This window comes from Cheilinus undulatus, linkage group 10, assembly GCF_018320785.1.
Source record: "Cheilinus undulatus linkage group 10, ASM1832078v1, whole genome shotgun sequence".
NCBI lineage: Eukaryota > Metazoa > Chordata > Actinopteri > Labriformes > Labridae > Cheilinus > Cheilinus undulatus.
In genome coordinates, this window is record NC_054874.1 from 16,252,720 (window position 1) to 16,277,784 (window position 25,065).

The 25,065-nt window shown below is 39.7% G+C and overlaps 1 protein-coding gene across 1 annotated transcript in view; it reads right to left on the minus strand.

Annotated features, from left to right (window-relative positions):
* Positions 1–15,598, minus strand: part of LOC121516175 (storkhead-box protein 2-like) — a 78,009-nt gene extending 62,411 nt beyond the window's left edge. Inside the window, exons 1-2 of the mRNA XM_041797273.1 lie at positions 15,365–15,598; positions 13,282–13,744 (exon numbers count right to left, since the gene is read on the minus strand). Of these exons, the coding sequence (XP_041653207.1) occupies positions 13,282–13,621 (340 nt within the window). The 5' untranslated portion in view covers positions 13,622–13,744; positions 15,365–15,598. The remainder of the gene's footprint in view (positions 1–13,281; positions 13,745–15,364) is intronic.
* Between the last annotated feature and the right edge of the window lie 9,467 nt (positions 15,599–25,065).

The window sequence follows — 25,065 nt, forward strand, 5'->3', positions numbered from 1 at the left end:
CACTGAACTTTATCAGAGTGTGCTGGTAGTATTAAGGCATTAATGCAGAGAAATCAGACATTTTTTTCTGATCATTTCAGAGGAGTTACACTCTAAAAGATGTAAAATCAAAACATTTAGAAAGCTGCAGTATTTTCTTTGATTTACTGCTGAAGTGCTCTTAGCTTCCTCATTAGTTGTCGCTCCACCCTGTGAAGACGGGGCATTTAGGCAGAGAAGAGAGAGCAATGTCTCCTTCTCCCTATAACTTTTTCTCTACATACCGTGCCAACTTACTTTCAGTTCTCCTTGGTAAACATACATACATTGCATACTGCCGTCACATTCTGTACTGTGAAATCAAAGCCTGGTAATCCCAGACAGTTTTGATGATAAATAAAATATGAAAAGTATTACGAACTATGTGGGGATTTCACTATAGTTATCAGTAAACTGGTAACCCTTTCCTTCCTGGTGTAAACAAACCAAATGTTGATGGAAAAGAGGAATGATGAAGTTTGTGAAAAAAATTGCAACCTCTGTAACCTGACATGCCAGACGGATTTGCTTCACACATCCATCTGGGAACCCTCCCATAGACAGTGTTTGAGAAAGGGCAGAGTCTTTAAAAAAACTTGGAGGGTGACTGGATGACCATTCTGTCTGTCACGTCTTTAGAGGCCAATCAGAGCAAAAAACATGTCATCATAGGTGTGTGCCGCTACCGAGGAGGAAACTCCATATAGAACTGCATAACGACAACCATAGGGACTGCAGACATGTCCGTACATGACTTTGGTCGTTTTTGAAAACAACTCAATGCTGTTCTACGTTCTTCTTTTACGAAGAATGTAGTCAAGTTTTGATAAAACTGATGCTATAGCAGCATCCACGCTAATCTCTTCCGCCATAATTGCACCAGCTTCTTGTCACTACATCACAAGTCCACCACGCCCAAAAGTACTGCCTCTTGCTCCTTAAACAATGCTGGTTGGTTCTGTCACTCTCTTACAGGGCCCAATCTTTTCAGATGGGAGCTTTGCAAGATAGATTCACCAGTTAGAAACATGGAAACAGGCAAATTCATCTGCTTTGTAAGGATACAAGGGATGACCACAACAGACAGAAAAAAAAGAGTGATGTTGGCAAGAAATAGCAGCCATTAGCATCAAGATAGTGTATCATTCATCATAACTTTTGGATAGACAAACAAATACAGTATACAGTAACTACAGTATGTTTGTTTACAGTCTTTGTTTCAGGCATCATCTAGTCCTGCCCCTCTTCCTTTCAACATCATAACATTGTTCATTATGATTGGCTGGTTACCTCTGTGTTGTCTGACATGTCTGTTGGTCAAGTCACAGCACAAATCAACCCTTCTATGATCATCTCATCTGGCCACAATGACCTTCGGAACAAACATGATGATAGTGGTTAGTGTGGTGTGTGTGTACCTGTACCATACCTGGGTGTGTGTATGCGGGCGGGCTCTGACACGCATACTGTGGAGGGTGGCGGTGTCTTTTGCTGTGTTTGTGGATTCTGTAGTCCTTATCGCTGCGGGAGCGTCTGCTCCTCAGCGGTTCTGAGGACGATGCTGGAGGCAGCAGGCGCTCGATAAGGTCCGAGCTGGGCCAGGCCCGCCTAAGCGTGCTGCTGCTTGACTTCTTCATCGCAACCACACCACAGCTACACACACACACTAATCTATCTACAATGCTGCGTCTAAAAGTTCCTCTTTTAATAACTTTAGAAAGTGTGGGTCACACGTTTGACCCAGGGCTGGGGCGCCACTCTGTCACGTGATCGCCATCCTGGAGCTTCAGCAGCCAGAAATCACCTGATCAACATCAACAACCTCCGTGACGAGAGAGTCAGACGCGGAGTCCTTGCTCTGACACACTCGGACATGGTCACGTCACTGTTGACATGACTGAAAACTCCATGGAAACAAATCACCAGAGGACATGAAGATGAGAGAGTCACAGCATGGGGTCACACCAACCCTGCGCACACACCAAACATGCACACTCAGCAAGCCAAGGTGTCCACAGTGCTCAAAAAGCTAGCAGTTAGCTTAGCATGCTGCTCCAGCATCAGTTCTTCCTGCTGTTAGCTTAAGCCTGAGGGATGAGGGGATGGTTGGATGTTCTGCGGGCTGAAGAGGGAGATGAAATGACCAGCGTGGACTGCCGTTACAGAGACAAAGACAGAGCAGAGAGAGAGGAAGGAGGGAGAAAAGGGGGGGAGACAGAGGGGGAGAGAGTGAGCTAATACAAAAGACAGTGAGAGGAGAAGCCGCTCAGCCAGTAGAGGGAGGGAGCAACACGATCTGCCCTCCACTTCCATCCATCCACGACCGCTCCTCCGGGACGCCGTCACACGCACCAGCTGTTGATCCTCAGGGAGAACAGTGTGTGCGAGTATGTCTAAGACGGTGTGCACGGTGTGGCGACAGGCTGATGGCGAGCGTGTAAAAGAGAAAAATCCGTGAGCGTGTAGTCAGGACAAAGGGTTAATCCAGAACAGAGCGACGCTGCCTCTCCTTTGTCTGCTTGTCCGTCCACTCGCCCCTCTCTCTCCGCTCGCTCTGCCGCTCAGTGTGTTGTTGTGAGAGAGAAGGACAAGGAGGAGGAGGGGGGAGGAATCATGTCAGTCAACACACCGACCTCCTCCCTCCTCCCCTCTCCCCAAAAATCTGAACTCTGCTCAGTGAGCTCATTTGGTTTCAGAGAGGAACCAAGAGGGAAGCATTAACATGACTGCGAGTGTGTTTAAAGACCAGCTCAGTATTCCATCAGCCAACCAATCAGCACACAGCTCTGAAGTTGACTCTCTAGTTGGCAACACACTGACCAAATGCTGCAACAGGCAGTAACACCGGCGATGCTGCATCTAAAGATATTTAACTGTCAGCAAGCAGCAACCTCTGAGGAAGAAGGTAACATGAACTGCAGTCCCTCTCGTGTCCACTAGTGCAGTGGTTTTCAAAGTGAGGGGTCCTGTCCCCAGGGAAGTGGGTTACAAGGTGTTGATGGGGGTGTTGTGAAAACTTAAAAGAAAGATTAGGGTAAAATGGAATTTGAAAAATATATATATAACACGGTTTGTGACTAAATCATTTTAAAATATGTTTTCAGATGTAACTTAATAAAATCTGTGTTTCTGATTGTTTTTCCCCCTTGCACTAATCTTAAAACAAGCAACATACATACAAAGATGCAGTCATTGTTATGAGAAAAATTCTTGAAACAGATTTATTAGGGATGCACTAACTTAAATTCAACAGGCTGATTCCAATCTTAAATTTTCCCTTGGTTTGACCAACCAATATTGATTTTTTCTTACTCTGGATGTCACTGAAAATATGGCACGATATGATATACTGTCATGCCTCTTTGAGGGAATTTGTCTTGAACTCCAAGTGATGCACACATAACAATTAAGAATAGGCGCAACAGCAATCCAACATGAAATCACACAATCCACATGTATATGGAGTAACACAAGCCAATAATGAAGCCCATACTAACAAAAACCATAAACCACATGTAATACATATACCTAGATTGCACAAGATTTGCATATTAACAGTAATAATAATAATAAGAAATCACATAGAGGAAAAATGCGACATTACTTAATGATTTCTCAAGATTAATGAAACATTGAATGAATGAATGATGTCAGTGCATGTAAGAAATGTTATTCTACTGATGGGCAGCAGGGTGCAGCACTGCCAGCCTTTTAATCACCTTATACTGTGACATCACACACAGACAGGTAATGGAGGTAAACAGTGATAAATGTTACTAAATTATTACACATACTTAAACACCACTGGGATTAAAATCATCAATAAGCTGCCGTGGACAAAAATCACCAAATAGAAGGAACACTAGGACATGTTTTACTGGTCACTGTCGACATCTAGTGGACATACAAGAGTACAGCATCACACAGGATTTAAAGACTCCATGAAAAGATTTAGAGAAAATATACTTTAAATATATCTTTTTAAAAACACATGAAAAAGTGGACTGGAAATAAGGACTTACCAATATCAATGGCACATTATCATGATCAGCAGGTAATAAATTGTTGACAGATGACATCACGTCACAGTGAAGAACTTAAGTGCAGTTTACAGCTGTACCAACCACTCAAATTGGAAAAAGAACAATCATGAGCTACTCTCAAGTCCAAAGTAGTGGCACATTCAGGCAAAACATCTAGAAAGCTCAGCACACATGGATCAAAAGCCTCCACCTAAAACCTGGAGGGGTAGAGTAAGACAATGCTCACATATTGTCCATGTTCACCAAACAGTACAGTTTGGTTCAGTACAGTTAGTCATGGTTTAACATGGTAAACCCTGCTTTATCATGGTTAACTCTTTTAGATTTCAAGATCATTTGTTTCAGTTCAGTAGGACAAGCCGGTCTTTGGCCCCCGAACGGCTCTTTATTTGGAACCATTTTGGCTTTTTAACTGTGTATTAAATACCAACAAAAACAGACAAAAAGAAACTGTCTCAAACAGGAGCTGGCTCCTGTCATTCATATAAAAGAGCTGGCTTATCTGACAACAGATTATCTGGCTTATCTGGCCACTTACTACACAAGGTTTATTTGCTTATTAGGATATCAGCTTTTCCATTAAAGCATGTTGACGACAAAACTGGGGAGAAAAATGTCAAAGAGGTGCAAAGGATTGAGGTGACTCCCCGACCAGGGTGATCTTGGTCAGACATAAGCTTTTCAACCAAACAATCGACCAAGACGACCATTCGAATGGAAGCTGTCAGCCCTACTTGTTTCATCCATAGGTTTTGCCATATGGTAAATGTTTTAGTGTTTGTTGTATTATTTTGGTTATGAAAGGAATTCTGTCTGTTAATTTTAATTGTGAATCATTATTTTACATATTTTTTTCGAATAGTTCATATTCATATATTTCTCCTTCTTTAAAGTGCTAGGAGTGTTTACAATAAATGCATGCAATGCAGATGTTGTAAAAATACATGAGTATTTGTATTTAACAATCATCATCTCAATATCAATCAAAATAATCGTGATTATGATTTTTGCCATAACCAAGCAGCACCAAGCTGGCCTTTTAGCTCCATGCAAGACTCCTCGAGATTCTTGTTTCTCCTCATCTGGCTAGAAGAAGGTCTACAGGACCAAGTTTGAATCGCCTCCATGGCAGGCAAATCAGTTAACCTGTGAGGAAAAAATCCCTTTTAAAGTGTAGGGATAGTAGCCAATTTATTCCAGGTTATTTTTTCTATAACTGCATTATGCAGGTTCATCGATTGCAGGGATGGACAACTTTGGTTACCAAAAGGGCCACATTAATTTTAATATCAATGCCAAGGGCCAAATGTTAGATATTCTCAATTGTACTCACTGTAATTACTAATAATTCAGTGAAAGGAAGAATATTTTGCTTTTCTGATCATTCATAATACCTATATGGTTTTGAACTTAAATGCAAAAAGAAATAAGCTGCTGTTCCAATGCAATGAACATAATAGTTGCTTGTTAATATTCATCTTTTGCTTGCATATATATTCTTTGGAGAACATTATTTTTGGTAGAGCTGTGGGAATCCTGATTCCCAGGGAGAAGGAGTCCTCTGATCTGTGCCAGATTTGTACCATCTCACTCTTGAATTTGGAGGGGAAGATTTTCTCTAGTATCATGGCAAAGAGATTATCCATGTATTTAGAAATTAATAGACTAACGGACACAACAGTGCAGAAAGCAGGGATCCAGGATTTTGAAGGATGCAAAGAACACACGGCATAGAAAATAGGGATTTACACATAGCCCATGGATTTCTTCACTGAGCACTGATCCGTTTCATCGACCACAAGTATCTTGTATTCATTCAGAAGATTTTTTTATAAATGCATTACTAAGTTTTACAGAAACATTTGTAGCCAACTATTAGTGATTAAAGTAATAATCCGATATGGATCGGTTAACCCATCTTGACATCAGCGGTCCGAGTGCATCAGTCCGCAGAGCCCTGGATTGGTAGGAAAGCGGTACGAACCAGTCCTTGGACCAGTTTTAACGTTAGAGATCGGTTAATTGAGGCTCTGCTGCTTTTCATAGCCCATCCTGCCATGCTCTGGCTCAGCGTCTTTATCCTCGCGCGACCTACAGTGACCTTTTACTTTTAAACAAGAGGTGCTCGCTAGGTAGCTGGGTGTGTTTCACTGGTCATCGCCATAGCGTCTTTCATTTACAATTCTGCACCTCAGGAAAAAGTCCTGTGGACTTTATATGAAGGAAGGATAACTTTTGAAATGTCTGCCCATCTGTACGCTTTGGAGAAAAGTGATTAAGAACTTCGGCAACTCATGAATCTCACCTGTTGAGACGGCAGAGCTAAAGTTGAGCTAAGATGCTAATGCTAAACGTAGCACAAACAGACCCGAACACAAACACTTTTCTGAGTTAAAACTCAGAGAAGTCTTCAGTTATCACCCTAACAACAGCCCCTTTATTCACGGAGTTTACAACCATAATAAACATAATCAATACATCTGAACCCACTGATATGATATTAAACAGAGAGGACTTCAGTGAGCTGGAGATCAGCTGTTCTCCAGTGTATTAATTCAAGAATGAAAACAATCAAGAACCATCTGGTACACAGAGAAAGGAAACAACAATGTTTTTGCGACATATAGACTGAATACTTACATTTAGAGGAATTATGACAGGAAGAAAAGTATAGAAAGCTGTTTTAAATTGGCTGTTTTCAATGTTATCTTAACCCCTTGTTCTCCTGTACTAGCAGACACACAGAGCTCTGTCTATCCAAATCTCCTTGTGACTTTAAATTTGTTTTAATTTGGGCTTCTTGGGAAAATTTGATATTTAGTTTGTACTGTTATTGGGATTAATAATGCTGAGGAAGTTACAAGTACAGGACAAACACGTACCAGTAAAAACTCATTTTCATATTTGTCTCCCAATGTAATGTCAAAGTAAGACACCTGGGCACCTGGGCATGCTGAAAACTTTCTAAAACATAATTTCAGAATGTTAGCACAGGAGGCCTGGCATTTAGTCTGTTTTATAAATAAAATCAGATAAACTTAGATTATCATGAAACTATCTTGTTTTCCCCTTTGTTGCAAATTTTTGTCAAAGCAAACATTTTTGACTCAATAATCAGATTGTACCGAATCGAATCAGATCGATTCGTTTTTTATTTTAATGAATCCTCAGTGAATCGAAATTCGAATCGAGTCGTCATGAGAAGGAGAGATTCACACCCCTACCAATTATATCTACTAATTTCTGTCAGTCAACTAAACACATACCAGTATTCAAAGATTATAAGAGAAAATTTTCTCTTTCTATGTTTTCTTGAAAGATTTCCCCTCCTGTCCCTTGTTGGGATTGTGTGACTGATTACAACCTTTAGCTTAAAAAGTTAATTATCAGTATAGGCAGATACAGAAATTTCTGCAGATACTGATCAATGATACATATAGGAATACACTGATACCACATTTTTCCCGACCAAGTAGGAATACCAGTACTTACTTTTGAATACTCCCCAATTCAGATTACAAATTTGAGTAATTAATAATACCATGTTCCTCAAATTAATTTGAAAATTTGTTTGATTTTCATTAGATGTTCTTTATCCCTCCACTTGAACATTTGTTGGTTTATAGTTCTTATTCTCCTCTACTTGTTCAACAAGAGTAGTCTGGTATGAGTCGAACATAGATCACGCATGTCCCGTGAAAATACAAAGATTGCCAATACCACAACAGAGCGATGCTGCAAAGTTTTACTATGAAAGGCCAAACAGGAAATTCTGAGTCTGAATGATACAGGTGTAAGCATGACAGAAATTCAGCTCTACCACACACTGTTTTGTTGTAGTAACAGGGTCAATCCTGTCAGTACACGAGTCAGGGAAGACTTTAATTAAAAGAATCTGATGAAAGAGACAAACCAACTAAACACAGACAGATGGAGACGAGTAGACAGTGAGGGGAAGGGGCAGGAAACCCCATGCCTGTAGGCATGATTGCAAACACACACTCCCACACATGCACAACCCCGCACACAGACTTGTGATGGTAAAAATAATTTTCCTGTTGGTGAAAGACTCAGCTCAATTACCTCAAAACTCTCTGCATTTGTCTGTACACGACCAGAAGTGAGTGTGTGTGCCTGAAGACACCACATAGTTGTAGTAACTTGATCTGCTGACTAATGTTCACACACACGCTGCTGTGAGGAGAGGAACAGACAGACGGAGGAGTTGGTTGTTATGTTTCATAGTATTGTTAAAGTGAAAACATCCTGACTCGTCCGTGTCAGAACCTATTTACACAATGCAATGAAATAGATTAACATCCATTCTGGGCATCAGGATACCAAGTGGTAATCCCTAATGCTGGTTGGACTCCTGTCAATGTGTATGGAAAACAGTTTGATATCAGATAGTTCACCGGCTCCCACTGTTCACAGGAGGCAACTTTTTGAACCAGCTTGTCCATGCACAACACATCACAACCCCCAAGTGCTGAGGCCAGTTGGGATAAGAGCAAAGACATCTTCTCTGCCAACAAACCTTGCAGTTATTTGCTCTTCTTCTAATAAAGAAATATGGTCCAGTTCTGATAAACGCTGTCACTATACCATAGCTAAATCAAGCTAATCGCTACAATGGTGGCAGCCATTACTTCCAGCACAACTAAAGCCCACCTGTAGCTACTGCCTCATTTTTGCTCTTAGGCAAGAGTTTAATTTACCAAGTGGCTCCATCGATTGTGAAGAAACCAGTTTTAACATGACAACAGCTGCCTGTCAAGCTTGCAATCTGTAGTTTACCCCTCAGTAACTACTATGTCATATGTATGCGACAAACAGGAAGTTCCTCCAATTGCTTTTTTTTCTTATAAAGGTTCTGCCTTTCCAAACACCGTCTGTGGGGTGTTGCCCAGATAAATGTGGTATATCAAACACTATGGATATGTGAAGGCTATCTAGCATGTCAGGTCTGTACATGTCTGCAGTGTACTCGTAACCTTGTAAAGCAGATGGATTTGCCAGACTTCATGTCTGTCATCAGGCAAATCCATCTTGAAAAGCTCCAATCCACAACAATTGTGCTGAACCAAACACTGTCCGGACCAATAAGTGACATTTAATAAGAAATAGGCAGAAGCTATGGGTGGGGTTTAGTTACACTAGCCATTTGCAATGGCTACCTCCAGTGTGGTGATTTAGCTCAGATGTAGCTATGACAGCAGTTTTACCAGAACTGGACCAAGTTTCTGTATGAAATAAAGAGTAAAAACAACACCAAAAGCTTTTCACTCTTCTGCTGACCTGCTTCAGCATTAGTTTGTGAGTTACAGTCTGGTGGTTAGTTGTACTGTGAGTGGTTGTATATACAGGGTTGCTTCACACTTTTTAAAATCAAATTTAAGACTTTTTAAAACCTTTTTTTTTTTTAGACCTGGACTGAGAAATGTGAGATTTTTTACACTGCCCCACTGAATTTTCTGATTTAATATTCTGTGTATGGAAAGTCAAATTGTTTAGGACAAAGAATTTTTTTGGTCATAAAGCTCAACCTCGATTATTTCTGGCACATTTAAAACCTCTATTCTATCAATAAACTGTAAGCTGATATTGATAAAAGTATTTTAGCAGGTGTGCTCAGCTGATTCTAACAATAATGGAGGACAACACTTGTCAGAGAAGACCTGGCAAAACTTGGGCTGGTTGTTCACACTTTTGAGCGGACAACTTGGTTATCCTGAGGTTTATAGACTTGAACTGGTATCTCACAATAGAACAAGTTTTTTAATCATAGTTATAAATATATAATAAGAGCGAGGTCTGGGGGTTGTTCCCCAGGAAATTTGAGAATCCAACACTTAATCTCCTGCATTTTGGTGAATTTCATTAAACAATTTGTGGTAGAAATTCAGTCAGAAATCCATGGTCACTGATAAGAAGACTGGCATTTCCTTTTATAAAGCTCACATTCTAATGAGCTTGAATTTGTTGTTTTTCTCATGTACATTCAAAAACAGCAAGTAGTTTCATACAATACATCAGTCACATCAGAAAAGCCTGTTTACTGCTTTAACAGAAAAAATAAAAACTACCAGTAGCTAACCTTACATGAAGTCAAACATTAAAAAATATAGTTTACAGATTTTACTAAAATAAGGGGATTATATTGATAATGTTGCAAAAGGTGACTTTTAAAATGACTGATACCCAAAACTGGTAAACTTTCAAGTTTAAAAACCTTTGAAACTGACTGTAGCATGCTAGCTCTTCTCTCTCTCCCTGCATCAGTGATGATTTCATAGCTTTTCAGATGATTTTAGTTATTTTTGCTGTCTGATTATCAATAAACTGTATCAACTGGTCTCTAATGCACACAGGGACACATCCCGCAGTACGTCAAAGCTTTCCTATAGCATTCTAAAATGCTGATTTGTTAACGTGAGACCGCTATTATGTATAAAATTTAACAAGCCATGGCGCTAAATACCAATTTATTGGATATAAAGGCGCATTCATCAACTGAGGGGAAGGACACAGATGCAGACATGAGGGAGCATATAAACATTCTCAGAGAACTTTAAATTCTTACTGTTCAGCCATCATGTTGCTTCTACTGTTTTTTTCCACTGTTTTTTGGGGCAGCCTTTAACAATGACGAGTCTCTCTGTGTGGCTGAAGACACTTCCTTGTCTGTTCTAAAATTATTTTTGCTAATATCTCTCTTACACTGAAGGCTTCTCTCTGACCCCCCACTGAGGGGGCTGGGCTTACACACAGACAGGTTATGGTCAGGCAGCGGTGCTATAAATGCAGTTACCTGTAACGTAGACAAACATGCACTTAAATCAAACAAATTCAGCTAAAAAACGAAGACTGGATAAGGACATCATAGGCAATGTGCCTTCTAAAATTTAAGACCTCTTACTGGTAATATGAAAACTTTGAACGTTTAAATTTTTAAACGTTTTAAAACTTTTTAAGGATCCCTGGCAACCCTAATAATAGGGGTGGGTAAAAATATTGATTAATCAATGCATCGCAATATTTCCCCCCTCAATTCAGCAAATCCTCTGAATCGATTCACCTCCTGGCCAGTGGGGGTCGCTGTGCGTGTGATTCGCGTTGTATGGACAGAGGCCGCACTCGACCAAACAACAACCAACCATAACCATGTTATGTGAGGTTTATCACAACTTCAAAGAGGAAAGAAATACTATTAAAGTTTACATGCACTTTGCTTTTTCAGTTTTTATACAGAACTGGCATGGTTTTTACTTTTTTACTCCTTATGCACAAGTAAGTTATTATTGTGCAAACTTTTATTGTCAGATGTTTTATTGCTAAAAAATGTGAGATGACCTACCACATATGTTCACATGGGCATGAAAATAATCAAAAATTGTCAACAGGTCATTTGTATATTTCTACTTCTTACTGAATCAACATCAAAGCATTTAAATCAATATCAAATCGATATCAAATTGAAGTGCAATCTAAAGAATAGAAATCGAATTGAATCGTGAGGTTCTTAGCAATACCTAGCCCTACCTAATACTATGGCTGCTGGTCGACTGATTAGCTTGGACAGGGCGGGGGGGTTCATAACTGGACAAGCTTTTCATGATGAAAAAGATGCTTTCGCTCTTCTTACGGCCTGCTTTGGAATGAGTTTGCTATTTTTACAGGTGGGGTCTGCCGGTGTATCCAAAGGCTGCTGCTGCGTTAGCTATTAGCTCAGATGCAGCTGTCAGAAAGTACTAAGAGTCCCATTGAAAGCTTGTCTTGGCAGAGAAGATGTTTTTGCACGTCTCCCTACCAGCCTTGGCATGTATTTTATTCACCAAGGGGCTCCACCATTTACAACTATGGCAGCAGTAGCCTGTTAGCTCAAGAGGAGCATATGCGTACAACAACATTTTGTCTTGTTGCTCTGATTGGCCCGTCCTGAATGTGACAGACAGAACGTTTCTCCAAACACCTGCCGAGAATTTTTTTTCCCAAAAGCTTTCTATGGGACCTTTCCCAGATGAATGTGAAATATATACATGCAGTAGATGTATGAAACAGTCTATCTGGCATGTCAGGTTTGTGTACCCAAAGTCCTGTAACAAAAGGGTTCAGTACAGCTACATGGCCCTTTATACCCCAACTACTATAACAGGCAGTTTAGAATACAGCTTGTGTGTCTGCTGTAAGGGAAACAACAAAGGAACCAAGCAGATTGGAATTGAATTAGAAACAGTAAAAAGCAAACATTCTTTACATTTGAAACTGAACATGTAAGCAGTACCAAAGGATCCATCATAGAGGTCTGGCTCCTTATTACACAGATCAAATTCATACGATACTGAGATTATCTAGTGTCTGTGTGTATAAATGCCTGTGGTGGTGGTGAAAAGAATAAGACATCTATTCATCGCTGTCCTGCCTTTCTTTTCTTTAATCAGAGCAGAAAACCTGCTCTCCCTCTCTCACACACAAACACACAGCACTATCTCTTTAACCTCCAACAGTAAAGTTTCAGTAGAGAGGAGACACTCAGCTTCCACTGTATCAACACAACATGTTGAGTGCATGTTTATATATTCCAAGTGCATTTTTACATTAGTCACGGCTGTTTCGTACTGTGCCTGAACTCGATTGCCCCCCGGTCTGCTTTCACATTAGTAACGTCTCTCCATGCCCAAGCACGATCTCATTATTTTTGAGATTTTCAACAACAACCCTCTTCCTACTTCCACATCTACCGTGCAGCTAAGGGGATGAAATGGGGCTATGCTGCATGAATATGAAGAGACAGAAGACATTTAGAACCTTCTTTACAGCTCTTCTCATTGACGAGTAACTAGTACTCCAACACATCTCACACATGAATCGTGCCATTCAGACCATTATTTTCATTAGTCATGCCCATATTGTACGGGTTGAAATAAAGACTTTAGTTTGTTTGCTTCTGAGCATGTGCAGACATTTGGAAAGAAGTGCAAGAAATCATCAATTAAAAACAAACTCTCTGGATGTAATTACAGGATGAGACCACCATCATCATCATGTTCCGGCAAGCTTTCAGCAGAGATCAACTGCTCATTAAACTATTCACCATGCAGTGTCTTATTATCAGGACAGGGGGTTCAATCCTCAGCATCTGTGGCCACAGTCCTCTCACCTCAACTGACCCAGACACATGCAAGCACACATACAGTGGTTCTCAGTGTACTGGCCTTACCCAGATACTTGATGGTGAATCCCCGAGGTGGGTTGAGGCTCCTCCTCATCCATCCCTCTCTCAGCACCTCTAGGTGATCCTCCTTCCCCTGGATCAGCAGCACATGTTCATCGATCCAGCCCAGGAAGAACGTCTCTGATACGGCCTCAGTGATCCGGGGGTTCCACACATGCTGCTGCTGCGAGTTTTCTGCCTTGAAATCCGCAAAGATCTCATAGCCAGTGTGATGGCGCGGCAGCTCGGTGCTCTCCGACACTCCACCCGCTCCCCCAGTTTCACTGCCGACTCTGGACAGCACAATGGCCAGAGAGTGAGGAGCAATCTGCAGGAAGGGCTCCATGGCACTGTGAAGGGCCTCTAGCTCTCACTGTTCTTCACACACAAGCCGTCCATGCTAGCGAACAATGGGTTACACACAAGTGCTGGGCGATACAAATCAAAAACCATTCCTGGATGTTTTTATCTGTAAAGAAATGACAAAAAACAAGTCAGTTTAACGTAAAATACATATGCAGGCACTTCAATTAACAGCTAGCTGCATAATGTCATCATGTGCATGAACAATATATCACAATAAAAAACATGATTGTGAAAATAAACATATTGGTATAAAAGCAACTTTGCTTAAATAAAATAAAATAAAACAAAGAAAATGATGTCGTTCCACTTAGATCATTTATTCTTAGGATATTATTGTTGGTGGTTTTCATCTATTTTGTAATAAGCAAATATTGCAGACAAATCTTACACATTTTCTTAATTACACACAAACATTGGCAACATCTCCATATGTTGAGGTGGTCAATATTTTCCATCCTTAAACAATATATTTTTCAAAAAAGTATAAACACTTCATGATCTGGAAGATTTTTGACCAAGGGAGAGCGAGAGCGAGACAGAGAGAGAGTAACATCTAAATCACACAAATATGTTGACAAATGGAAACATGGGCAAGGAGCAAGGGAAGCTCTTCTCTTCTTGTTAGTTCCGTCCATTTTGCCAAGGGTTGCCAACATATTTGTTCACTTTAGATATTGTTCAGTTTATCCGCAACTTTTGATAATCAAAAACACTAAACTGGCATTTGGGTCCTGTTGTTCTATCTTTGCTGCAGTGGTAACAAACAGGTATCAGTATGCTTTGATATTGATTGATAAATGTTCCTTAAATGAATTACAAAACTGAAATGATTATTTCTCATTTAGACTGAAAATTTAAGTCAGTTAGCTTATGCCCCGTAAGCATACTAATGTTTGTGATTCTTATTTCTTTTTTCATAACAAAAAAATGCAGCCAAAATCCTACAGACGGTCTAAGATGTACAAAGACAGGCAAAATTTTGTTACGTCAAGGTTGTCAAAAAACATTTTAAATACCACAAGCTTAAATCTCCATTGCCTCAAGGATTGATGGTTGCTGGCAAGTGGCAACATTTGGAAAAATGGGGAAGGAGCAAGGGAAATCCTTCACTCAAGACACTTTCCACCCACTTTTTCAAACACTGTCAACATATTTATGCATTTGAGAACATTGTGCAGTAGTTTGCTTACAATCACTAATCCTTAAAAGTAATAAATTGCCTTAAAATAGGTGTCCAGGACGTATATTTTCTTGCTATGGTAACAAACCAGTGTCAAAATGGCTCGATTTTACAAAAATAATATTTAGCAATAAAACAAAACAACTGAGAGATGATTCCCTATTTAGCCTACACAGTTCAAGTTAATTATCTTGTGGTCAATAAGCATAATACGGTTGGTGGTTCATACAGCGAGTATTTTTTTTTTATCCAGTAGTGGCCCTAACAGACATGTCTAATCAATTCATTCAATATTGCACTCACCTATGGCAGATGAAGTCAGATGAAACGTATAACGTGATTTTAACGCAACATAAACATTATAAAAATGAACGACGTTGCCTTAGACTATTTCTTATTTGAAAATATATCGATTTATTTTAAAAACTCTGTATACTGCCCATCCCTATTCACACACACTCTGTCCATGTTAGCTTACAGAAGCCTCACTCTGCCTCCATCATGCTAGCATGCTAGCTGTTAGCTTTAAGCCTCTTCCCTCACCTTTACAGGTAGCTCTCGCGCTCCGAACGGATTGTTTCACCATCTAACCGCCCTCGGTGATCTCTACACATTCATTATGAGCCCTGTCCACCGGTAACGGGAGATGACATCCGAGATTATCGGTACAATTCTGCCTCGTTCCTCCGTTATATACCTGTGAGTGAAGCTAGCTGCTAGCCTGATGCTAACGTGTTCACCCAGGCAACAGATGCAGCGCGAGCCTCTCTCTCCTCTCCGTCCGCGAGCTCTCATGGGACAGCTGTGCGTGTGTGAGCGAGAAAGAGAGGCGTGTGCGTGTATGTCCCGGTGTTCACGGTTAACGGAGACGCACGCACGCACCGTCAAGCCGCCGGTAGCCGTCGTCCTGTGTCGCCCCGGGCTCCGACACAGCTGGATGATGGAGCGTCTCATTCAGGTAACGTTAACGTTACGGTGACGGCAGCATCGTTACCGGGCGAGAGGTGTGTCAAGGCTTAGGGCACGAGACTACACAACTGCTTCCGGTGGAATTTTCACATTAAAATTGACAACATCAAAAAGAATTATTAACGCCAAATGCTTTTGTTAAAAGAAAAGTTTGGTCATCTTAAAGTTAAACTAAAGTAAGAAGAACAGAAACAACAGAAACGTTTACAAAGTGCTGTTTGACTTCAGCAGCCTTTATAGCTCTGTCCCAATCCCTAAAATATTTGCTGTTCAATACATCCAAGCTAGCTTTGAATGGATAGCTGATTCAACAGTAAAAGCCATAACTAATATTTTATTGGTTTTGTTGCAGTAATACATCGCTTTAAAGTTTACATTAAAAATGGGAGCTTTTTTTTCAGTTTTAACATATTCAACCTCCAGTTTGATGATTTCCCCTCCACCTTTTGTGACATCACAGCAATGAGGGCGTGCATGTTTCTTCATGTGTTGTCTATGCTCAGGCCCAGAGGTTTTATTTTCACCTATCAGTTAAGAAAATAAACCAATTTTTGTATGTAAAACGCAACCAAGACTTTTTCTTTACTTGAAAACTGAAGTGGCCTTCCTACAAGAACCAAAATTGGCCTCAAGCTAATCTGAGTTTGAGATCGCTCTTACAGAAAGTCTTCCTTATGTCCATTTTAAGAAAACATATGCCTTGACTTTTTATAACATTGTTTAAAGAAGTTGCATTAATCTCAAAATCCACACAATGTGTGTTTAGTTGTTACAAACGGATCTTGTGGTGTGAAGGTTTTGTTATATTCCTATATCATTTGTCTTAAAGGTCAAATATTATGCAAAATACACTTTTTCAGACTTTTGTAACAAAAATATGTGCCCCTGGCCAGTCCACTATCCCCACAAGAATCAGAAAAATCCAAAAGGAAACTGGATTTTGTTGAAATTGTTTAAGATGTTTTGCTTCTCCTACAAACAGAGAAAGGCCAAATGTTAAGAACTGAAGAGGTCTTTTGGAGATCAGGCAAAAAGTTCTAAAGAATTCTTCAAACCAAGTCACATTTTTTTTTTTATCAATTCTGGAATTGACCTTTCAAGATGGATTCGCCCGTTTCCGTGTTTCTTACTGGCAAATCCATCTTGCAAAGCTCCCATCAGAACCTTTTGGGCCCGGTTAGAAAGTGACAGGACCGATCAGCGTTGAGGGGGAGTACTTTCAGGCGTGGCAAAGTCGTGATGTATGCAAGCAGCAACAAGATGCCAGTGCAATTATGGCAGAAGAGATTAGCGTGGATGCTGCTAAAGCGCCATGTTTATCAGAACTTTAGGACATTTCTTCGTTTAAAGACGAACAAAGAACAGCAGTGAGTTGTTTTCATTTCAAAAACGGCAAGTCGTGTACTGACATGTCTACAGTCGCCATTGGCGGTTTTACCATTAGGCAAAGGTAGGCAATTGCCTGGGGCCTCATCCATAAGGGGGGCCTAGAGAATTTGCCTAGGTTTGCTTTTCTACCATTATAGCTCACTTATGTTTTTGCCACTTCCCAGGTCAAATAAAATTATTAATAGTTTAAAATTTAGAGCAGGGAGAAACATCATAAAAAAGACACCCGGCAGAGCACACAGCAGCACACCTGCAGCATCACCTCTGCTCTCTCAGTGAGTCTTGTCCTGTCCACACCTCTGACTAGTTTCTTGCATAAGGGCCTTAACGAATGTCAAAGCCAGAGGTTTTTGCCTTGTAGAACCAAACTTCTTCCCCTGAGTGGGATTAAAACAGCTGCGCTCAGGATGACAAATGCTGTCCCTGCGTAATTGTCCCTCAACCACAAACGCGGACATCGTATCTCGCTTTGGTGACCAACTCAGTTCAATCTTTAGCCTGATTTAATCCCCTCTTATAATAAATCTGTAATGCCAGACTAATATCAACTAATTTTATGTACATATGATTTAATTTTATGTCAACAAGAAGTTAAATTATGGTCTTGATCACTTACATTTAAAAAAGACATTGCTTGTAAGCCATTTGGCAAATTTAACTCCAACTCTCATTAAATGGTAAAAATTCCCCTCAAAACGGTGAAAATTATGTAATAACTGAACATTCAATCCTAATCTGGACACAGGCTGTCCTATGACATGAGAGGTCGGCATGGTTGATCTTGGTGCAGCGCTAAAATGCATCCAAAATTTCAAACAGAGATGCCCCAGTTCATCACGCGTGTAGGGATGTCAGCGGGATTCAGACAGAGTGGACATGACGACCGTAGGGGCTCAGACATGTGTTTAAAAGTCAAGTTTTCACTCAGCAGGTGACGGTTTGTAGCAGTAATAGCACAGCAGTACGATAAATCTCCACAGGACCCCTCCCCCCAGCCCTGCCTGCAGGACGTCTCATTGGAGCAAATCCGGCCCCTGTTCCAAAATGAGCTTGACACCCTGCAGTACAGTATAATTCGGATAAATAAAATACTGAAAATAGAGCCTATTGTATTTTTCTTTTTATAACGTAATAAAAACCCATGTAATAGAACTGATTTGATGCAGAAATACAAATGAACTCCATTGAGTTCTTGATGGGGCCTTGGGCCAGATAAATTACTAAGATATTGTATGGACCAAGAACAGAAGAGTACATGAACTTGAGAAAAAGCCACAAGTTTGCACATATAAATCATTTAAATACAGAAAGTCTTTATTCTTTGGAGGAGATGTCAGATTTTTGTTTGTTTATTTATTCTCTGAATAAGGTGGATGCAGTTTATCCAGCTTGATGTAACCAAGTATTCACTAATACTTAACCCAACAGATGCTGGTTATAATGCAGATTGTATTACACAGAATGGAGTTAAATGTGTTATTAGTGGCGCACTGCACACTGTGCTGCTTCTGTTAAATCACATTCATATGGCGGTCATCAAAGAAGTTGAGATGAGTGGTATTAGGAGTGGCCTCACATTGATCTTTGCCTGGGGCCTCCAAGTCACTACCACCCCTGACAGTCGCCATGGTTCGCAGCGTTGTGCAGTTCTCTATGGAGTTTATGCTCGGTAGTGGAACTACGACATCACGTGTTTTGTTGCTCTGATTGGCCTGTAAAGATGTGACAGACAGAACGTTCATCCAATCACCCTCCAAGTTTTTTTTTTCAAAGGCTCTGCCCTTTCCCAAACACTGTCTATGAGAGGTTTTCCCGATGGATGCGTGGAACAAATCCATCTGGTGTGTCAGGTTATCCTGGAATTACCTTGACCTGGATAACAGAGAGCCTTCAGAGATACGCTTCAATAAAATTAATCTTGTGTCATTGTTATACCACCTTTTACTTGGCCTCAACTAACCTTTGATATCAAGGAGAAATGATTGATCACTGATCATACCTTCATGTTGAGTAAAGCTCTCTAGGATTTAAAGTGAATCTTAAGGGCCAAAGTCAGAGCACAGTCTTCACTAGAACCAATATTTACATAGACTTTTAAGCAAACATTTGCTGGAATTTGGAAGTTGGAGCCACGTCTGGTGAATCTTCTCACCCAGAAAAATTGATTGAAATGACAATCTTGCCACAGGGCTAAAAAACGTCTGAAACTGGTTGAAAAGTGAAAGGTGAAAAGATGTCATTTTAAGTTTAAAGAACAGGTGTTATGCCCCCCTACTGTCCAAATAAGGATAGCCTACCTAAAACAGACACCTGAGATGAGTGCAGATTGATTTCCTTTTACTTTTCAAAGAAAGCTGTTCGTTTCTTGAAGGTCTAATGAAAACACTGACTACCTTTATAGAATGGCCTGTCTGACGTTATGCAGCAGGTCCAGTTAGTATGAAACAGTTGATTTGGCATCACAGAGATATCAGGCTCTATTTTGACAGCCTAAAGTTTGCCCACCTACATGACATCACACCAAGGAGAGTGTACAGATTTCATTATGTTGTTTTTCACCCAGGGCAGAAAGAAAAAAAATAAAGTGGCTTTTCTTTGACTGTCCCACCAGTCTCAATGTTCCAATCAGCCTGAGCTCAAAATGCATGATTACCTTTATACATCTTTCTCCAATAAATATAACTGCTATACTGATCAAACAAAATTAAAGTACTGAAAATCATTAAATGTAAACACTGGTTTTACAAATTTTAAGCAGTGATAATGTCCTAAGCATATTGGCGTGATATAAAGGACATGAACTCAAACATCAATGTCAAAATAAACTCTGCCCTCTAATGGTCAAACAGAGTAAGTGCAGCACTGGCTGTATTAAAGTTAGTCTGATCGGGAACATGTGAGCATTGTTAATTTCAGCAGCTATTTAGTCAACAATTTTATATATATGTATATATTCATATATATATATTAATGCTATATATATATATTAATGCTTTTATTATTTTAAAATAAACTGATAAATTGCTGATATACATTGAATGAAGGGCTTTTAATTGTAGTTAAGTACATTCATAGAAGTCGTATTAATAGCCTAATTAATACCCCTTAATTATCCCACTCTTTATCATTACCACAAACTATACTTTTCTTTAATTTGGTGAAGAGAAAAGACAACACTATGTTCCTCACAAAACTTATGTATTGGTTTTATATTGGTGGGAAAATACACACATTTCCCTTGCCTTGCTATTTAAATGAAATCAATCATAGAAGGTGAAAAATATATTTAAAAGCATCTTTTTCAAGGAACAAAGAGATCTATAGGACATACCCAAATGTGAAATACCTACAACAGCACTTTATCAGCTCTTCAAAGAGTATCATAAGTCAAACTCAGCACACTAATATTTCAACATGTCTCCAGGAGAAATGGAACTTATAAATAATTCTTCTGGTGCCAAATTCATTCTTCTGACACATACAGTAGCTATAAAAAGTATACACTCCCTTACATGTTTTACCCTTCTATTGATTTTATAAATCAATTATGGTCATTAGAATTAGGCTTTTTTCCACACAAAAAGAATGAAAAAAAAAACTCTTTAATGTCAAAGTAAAAAAAACATTTCTACAATGTAATTTCAATTAAAAAATATGTAACTGTAAATGAGTGATTAATATTAAAATTAATATTCACCCTCTTCAAGTCAGTATTTAATAAGGGTACCTTTGGCTCTTGTCACTGAGTCTGTGTGGATAGGTCTCACTCAGGCTTGCACATCTGGACACTGCAATTTTGCTCCACTATTCTTCGCAAAACTGCTCAAGCTCTGTCAGGTTGCACAGGGATCGGGCATGGACAGCCCCTTTCAAGTCCAGCCACAAATTCTCTGTTGGATTGACATCTGGACTTTGACTCAGTCACTCCAGAACATTCACCTTGTTATCTTTAAACCATTCCTGTGTTGGTTTGTAAGACATGTTTGTAGGTGTGTAAATAAGGCTTATCTCAAGATGTTTCCTATATTTTGCCATATTCATTTTACCCTATACCTGTACAAGCCCTCCATGGCCCACTGCAGAGATGCATCATCACAGGATGATGCTGCAACCACCATGCTTCACAGTGGAGCTGGTGTGTTTGTGGTGATGAGCAGTGTTTGGTGTCCATCAAACATAGTGTCTGCAACATGTTTTTAAGAATGTCTCCTCCTTCTCCACAGTCACTCAGTTTATGCTGATGGCCTGATTTTGGCAGATTTTCACATGTGCCATGTTCCTTCCATTTCTTGATGACAGATTTAAGGGGACTTTAGGGGATGTTCAGTGCCTTGGAATTCTTTATGTCCATTCCCTGACTTGACACATCTTTCACTTTGGTTATACAGAGACCTGATGGCTAGCAGCAGTGGCCCTGGGACCCCATATTCCTGCAGTAACCCCTCATGGGACATGATCGTAAGCCCTTTCTAAGTCCACAAAACACATGTAGACTAGATAAATATGTAAACATGTTTTTGTGATATGATATAATATGATATGATATAATAATAATAATAATAGTGATAATAACTTTATTTGTATAGCACTTTTAAAAACATGGGTTTACAAAGTGCTTTGACATGTGCAGAAGCAAGCAGAAAAACAAAGCAACAAACCCAGACAGAGGACAAGAAGACAGATAATATGATATGATATGATGATAAATTTATACATAAATCCCAGGGTTAAACAAAGGGTTACTACATGTATGTTGCGATTATCATGAATACCTATGATCGTTCTTGCAGGAGGCTCTTCTCTCTGTGTGCATGCTCTGCTGACAACACACAAACAGCTGGAGCATGAAGAAGAATGAAACAACCGTGTGATTCATACCAACACATGTTGTTCTTTCTGCTGCGAGCTTGTTACAGCAGGCCTGATATCAGCTGACATGTGGTGCGTCAGAGCACCGCTCATCACTGCTCTCAGAGTGGGGGGGGTAATCATACATCATGTGTGTACACATGTAAAGGAGCAATCCCGCCGCCAGGAGGAAACCCCACTGTCGCTGTGACGTAGGTGACCATTCATAGACCTTGGCTGTGACATCAGCCGGTGTCCCCCCAGTCATGTGGGAGGAGGGGGGATGCTGATGGAGCAGCCTGATGTAAATCCTCGTGTTTTTCTCCTTAAACATTTTCCCATCATGTAACCTCAAAACACGGTCCAGCTCCCGACCATAATCCCATCAGACAGCGAGCCTCTGAAGGTCAACTCAAACAAACACACCCACAGCTGACTGTCAAAACACAACACATATACTTTATTTACATTTTCTTATTTCAACTGTTTACTTTCATGGTTTTATTCCTCTTTTTCCAGGTCATGATTGTGTTTTAAAAATCCTCAAAACAACTTTTTCTGACTTATCCACTTTAAAACTGATTTAAAACACAGTCATGTTTATCTGATAACTCGGAATAATAAGGGTGATGGTAATAATCTGATTTGGCCATCTCACATGCATATCAATAATCTTTTTTCTTTGATAAAAGTCATTTACATGATTCTGTCAATGGTCCGTCTTACCACAACGACAGGATATAAAACTCAAACTTTTTGTTGTTTTCAAAACTCTTATGATGGCGGAAATGCAACAAACATTGTTTGCCAACCACCATAAACACCACAAACAAGAAGATTAAGAAAAAGAAGGATTTTTTTTTTTTTTAGCAGAAGAGGACTTTCTAAGAACTTCCTGTCTTGTTTTTAATACGGTGTTGACATTGGTCTAAGCCGGGGGTGGGCAACTGGCAGCCCGGGGACCCACATGTGGCCCCCCACCTCACTAACTGTGGCCCCCCAAGTTAATTTTAAATATTGCTAACTATAAACATAAAGAAAACAGCAAAGCTTTGAAGAAAACATGGAAATAGAAAGTTTTATAATCTTTGAATACTGGTATGTATTTAGTTGGCTGAAAGAAGATATAATTGGCTGTAAATGTTTCTGTAAAACTTGTTAAATGCATTTGTAAAAAAAAAAAAAAAATGCTGAATAGAAGTCATACTTGTGCCCTACAGAAAGGATCAGTGCTCAATGAAGAGCTACATGTAAATCCCTGTTTTCTATGCTTGTGTTCCTTGCACTCTGTAAAATCCTGGATCCCTGCTTTCTGCACTGTTAGTCAGTTAATTTCTGAATAACTAGATAACTTTTTTGCCATGATACTAGAGAAAACCTCTCCAAATTCAAGAGTGAGATGGTACAAAACAAGCTCAGATCAGAGGACTCCTTCTCCTTGGGAATCAGGATTTGCACTGCTCTACAAAAATAATGTTTTCCGAAAAATAATTATGCAAGCAAAAGATAAATATTAACAAGCAATTATAATGTTCCCTGCATACAAACAGCAGCTTATTTCTATTTGCACTTGAGATCAAAACCATATGGAAGGTATTATAAATGATCAGAAAAGCAACACATTCTTCCTTTCACTGAATTATTAGTAATTATAATGAGTACAATTGAGAATATCTGGTAATTTGGCCTTTTGGCATTGATATTAAAATTAATGTGGCCCTCTTGGTAACCAAAGTTGCCTATCCCTGGTCTAGGCTGTGCAATTGGCTGTGCTTATGTGAGAATAGTTACATGTGCAAAGGAGTACTCTCCTTCTTTGTGTTGTCTCTTTAACACGGAAACAGTGACAAGCTTTTAATCAGCGAGCATCTGCTTTTGGTCCTCGTTCTTTTGCAGACTGAATGAAATAATCCTCCAGGTTTTTTTCCATATTTTGCAGAATACATTTCACCCTCTACTTTGAAAAGCCTTCCAGAGCCAACTGCCGAGAAGCATCCCCACAGCATGATGCTGCCACCACTGTGCCTCACACTTTTGCACACCACACTTCTCAGATTTTCATTTGTACAAAATTTTGAAAGCCATGTATAATTTTCCTTCCACTTCACAATTATGCGCCACTTTGTGTTCGTCTATCATGTAAAATCCCAACAAAATATATTTACGTTTGTGGTTGTAGTGTGAAGAAATGTGGAAGAGTTCAAGGGGTATGAATATTTTTGCAAGCTACTCTAGGTGTTTTCATGGTTTTTCTCCCTAGTCTCCTTCTTGCATGGTCACTCAGTTTGTAAGGACAGTCTGATCCAGGCAGATTTACACATGTGCCATATTCCTTTGATTCCGTGATGATGGCTTTAACTGAACCTTGGGGGATGTTCAGTGCCTTGACATTTTTCATACCCTAACTTAGACTTTCAATGACCAATCTCTGAGTTGCTTGGCGTGTTCTTCTGTCTTCATGGTGTAATGGTAGCCAAGAAAACTGTTAAACCAGTGACTGGACCTCACAGACACAGATGTCTTTATACTACAATTACTTAAGACACATTCACTGAACTCTGGTGATCCCCATTTCACCAAATGTGAAAATATAGATTATATTATTAAAACAAATGGGCACATTTTTCCCTCGGCTGTCATCGGAATCTTCATTGATGAAGTACATGAAATCTGTTTACATCATCTGTGTGTGTGCTGTTTTATTTCCCACCATGTCTTCATATAGTTACATATTAATGTGTGTGTATACTGTTTTTTCTGTCACTTTGTGTTCCTCTGTTTGTGTTCATCAATGACTCACAGACACACACCTGTCAGCAGGTGGCCAGTGATGCAGTATGGAGCACATATAAGACAGTGCGAGTCTGTGTGTGAATATGATGGGGAGGGCGACTCACAAACACTCAGACAGAGACCCTGATGGGTTCATGATGAACTCTGAAACTTCGGACACTCACACATTTGGCTCCTCGTGTTTCTCAGAAACATCTTATCATCATTACTGAACTTTAACAGGACATATAATCATAAAACTGAGG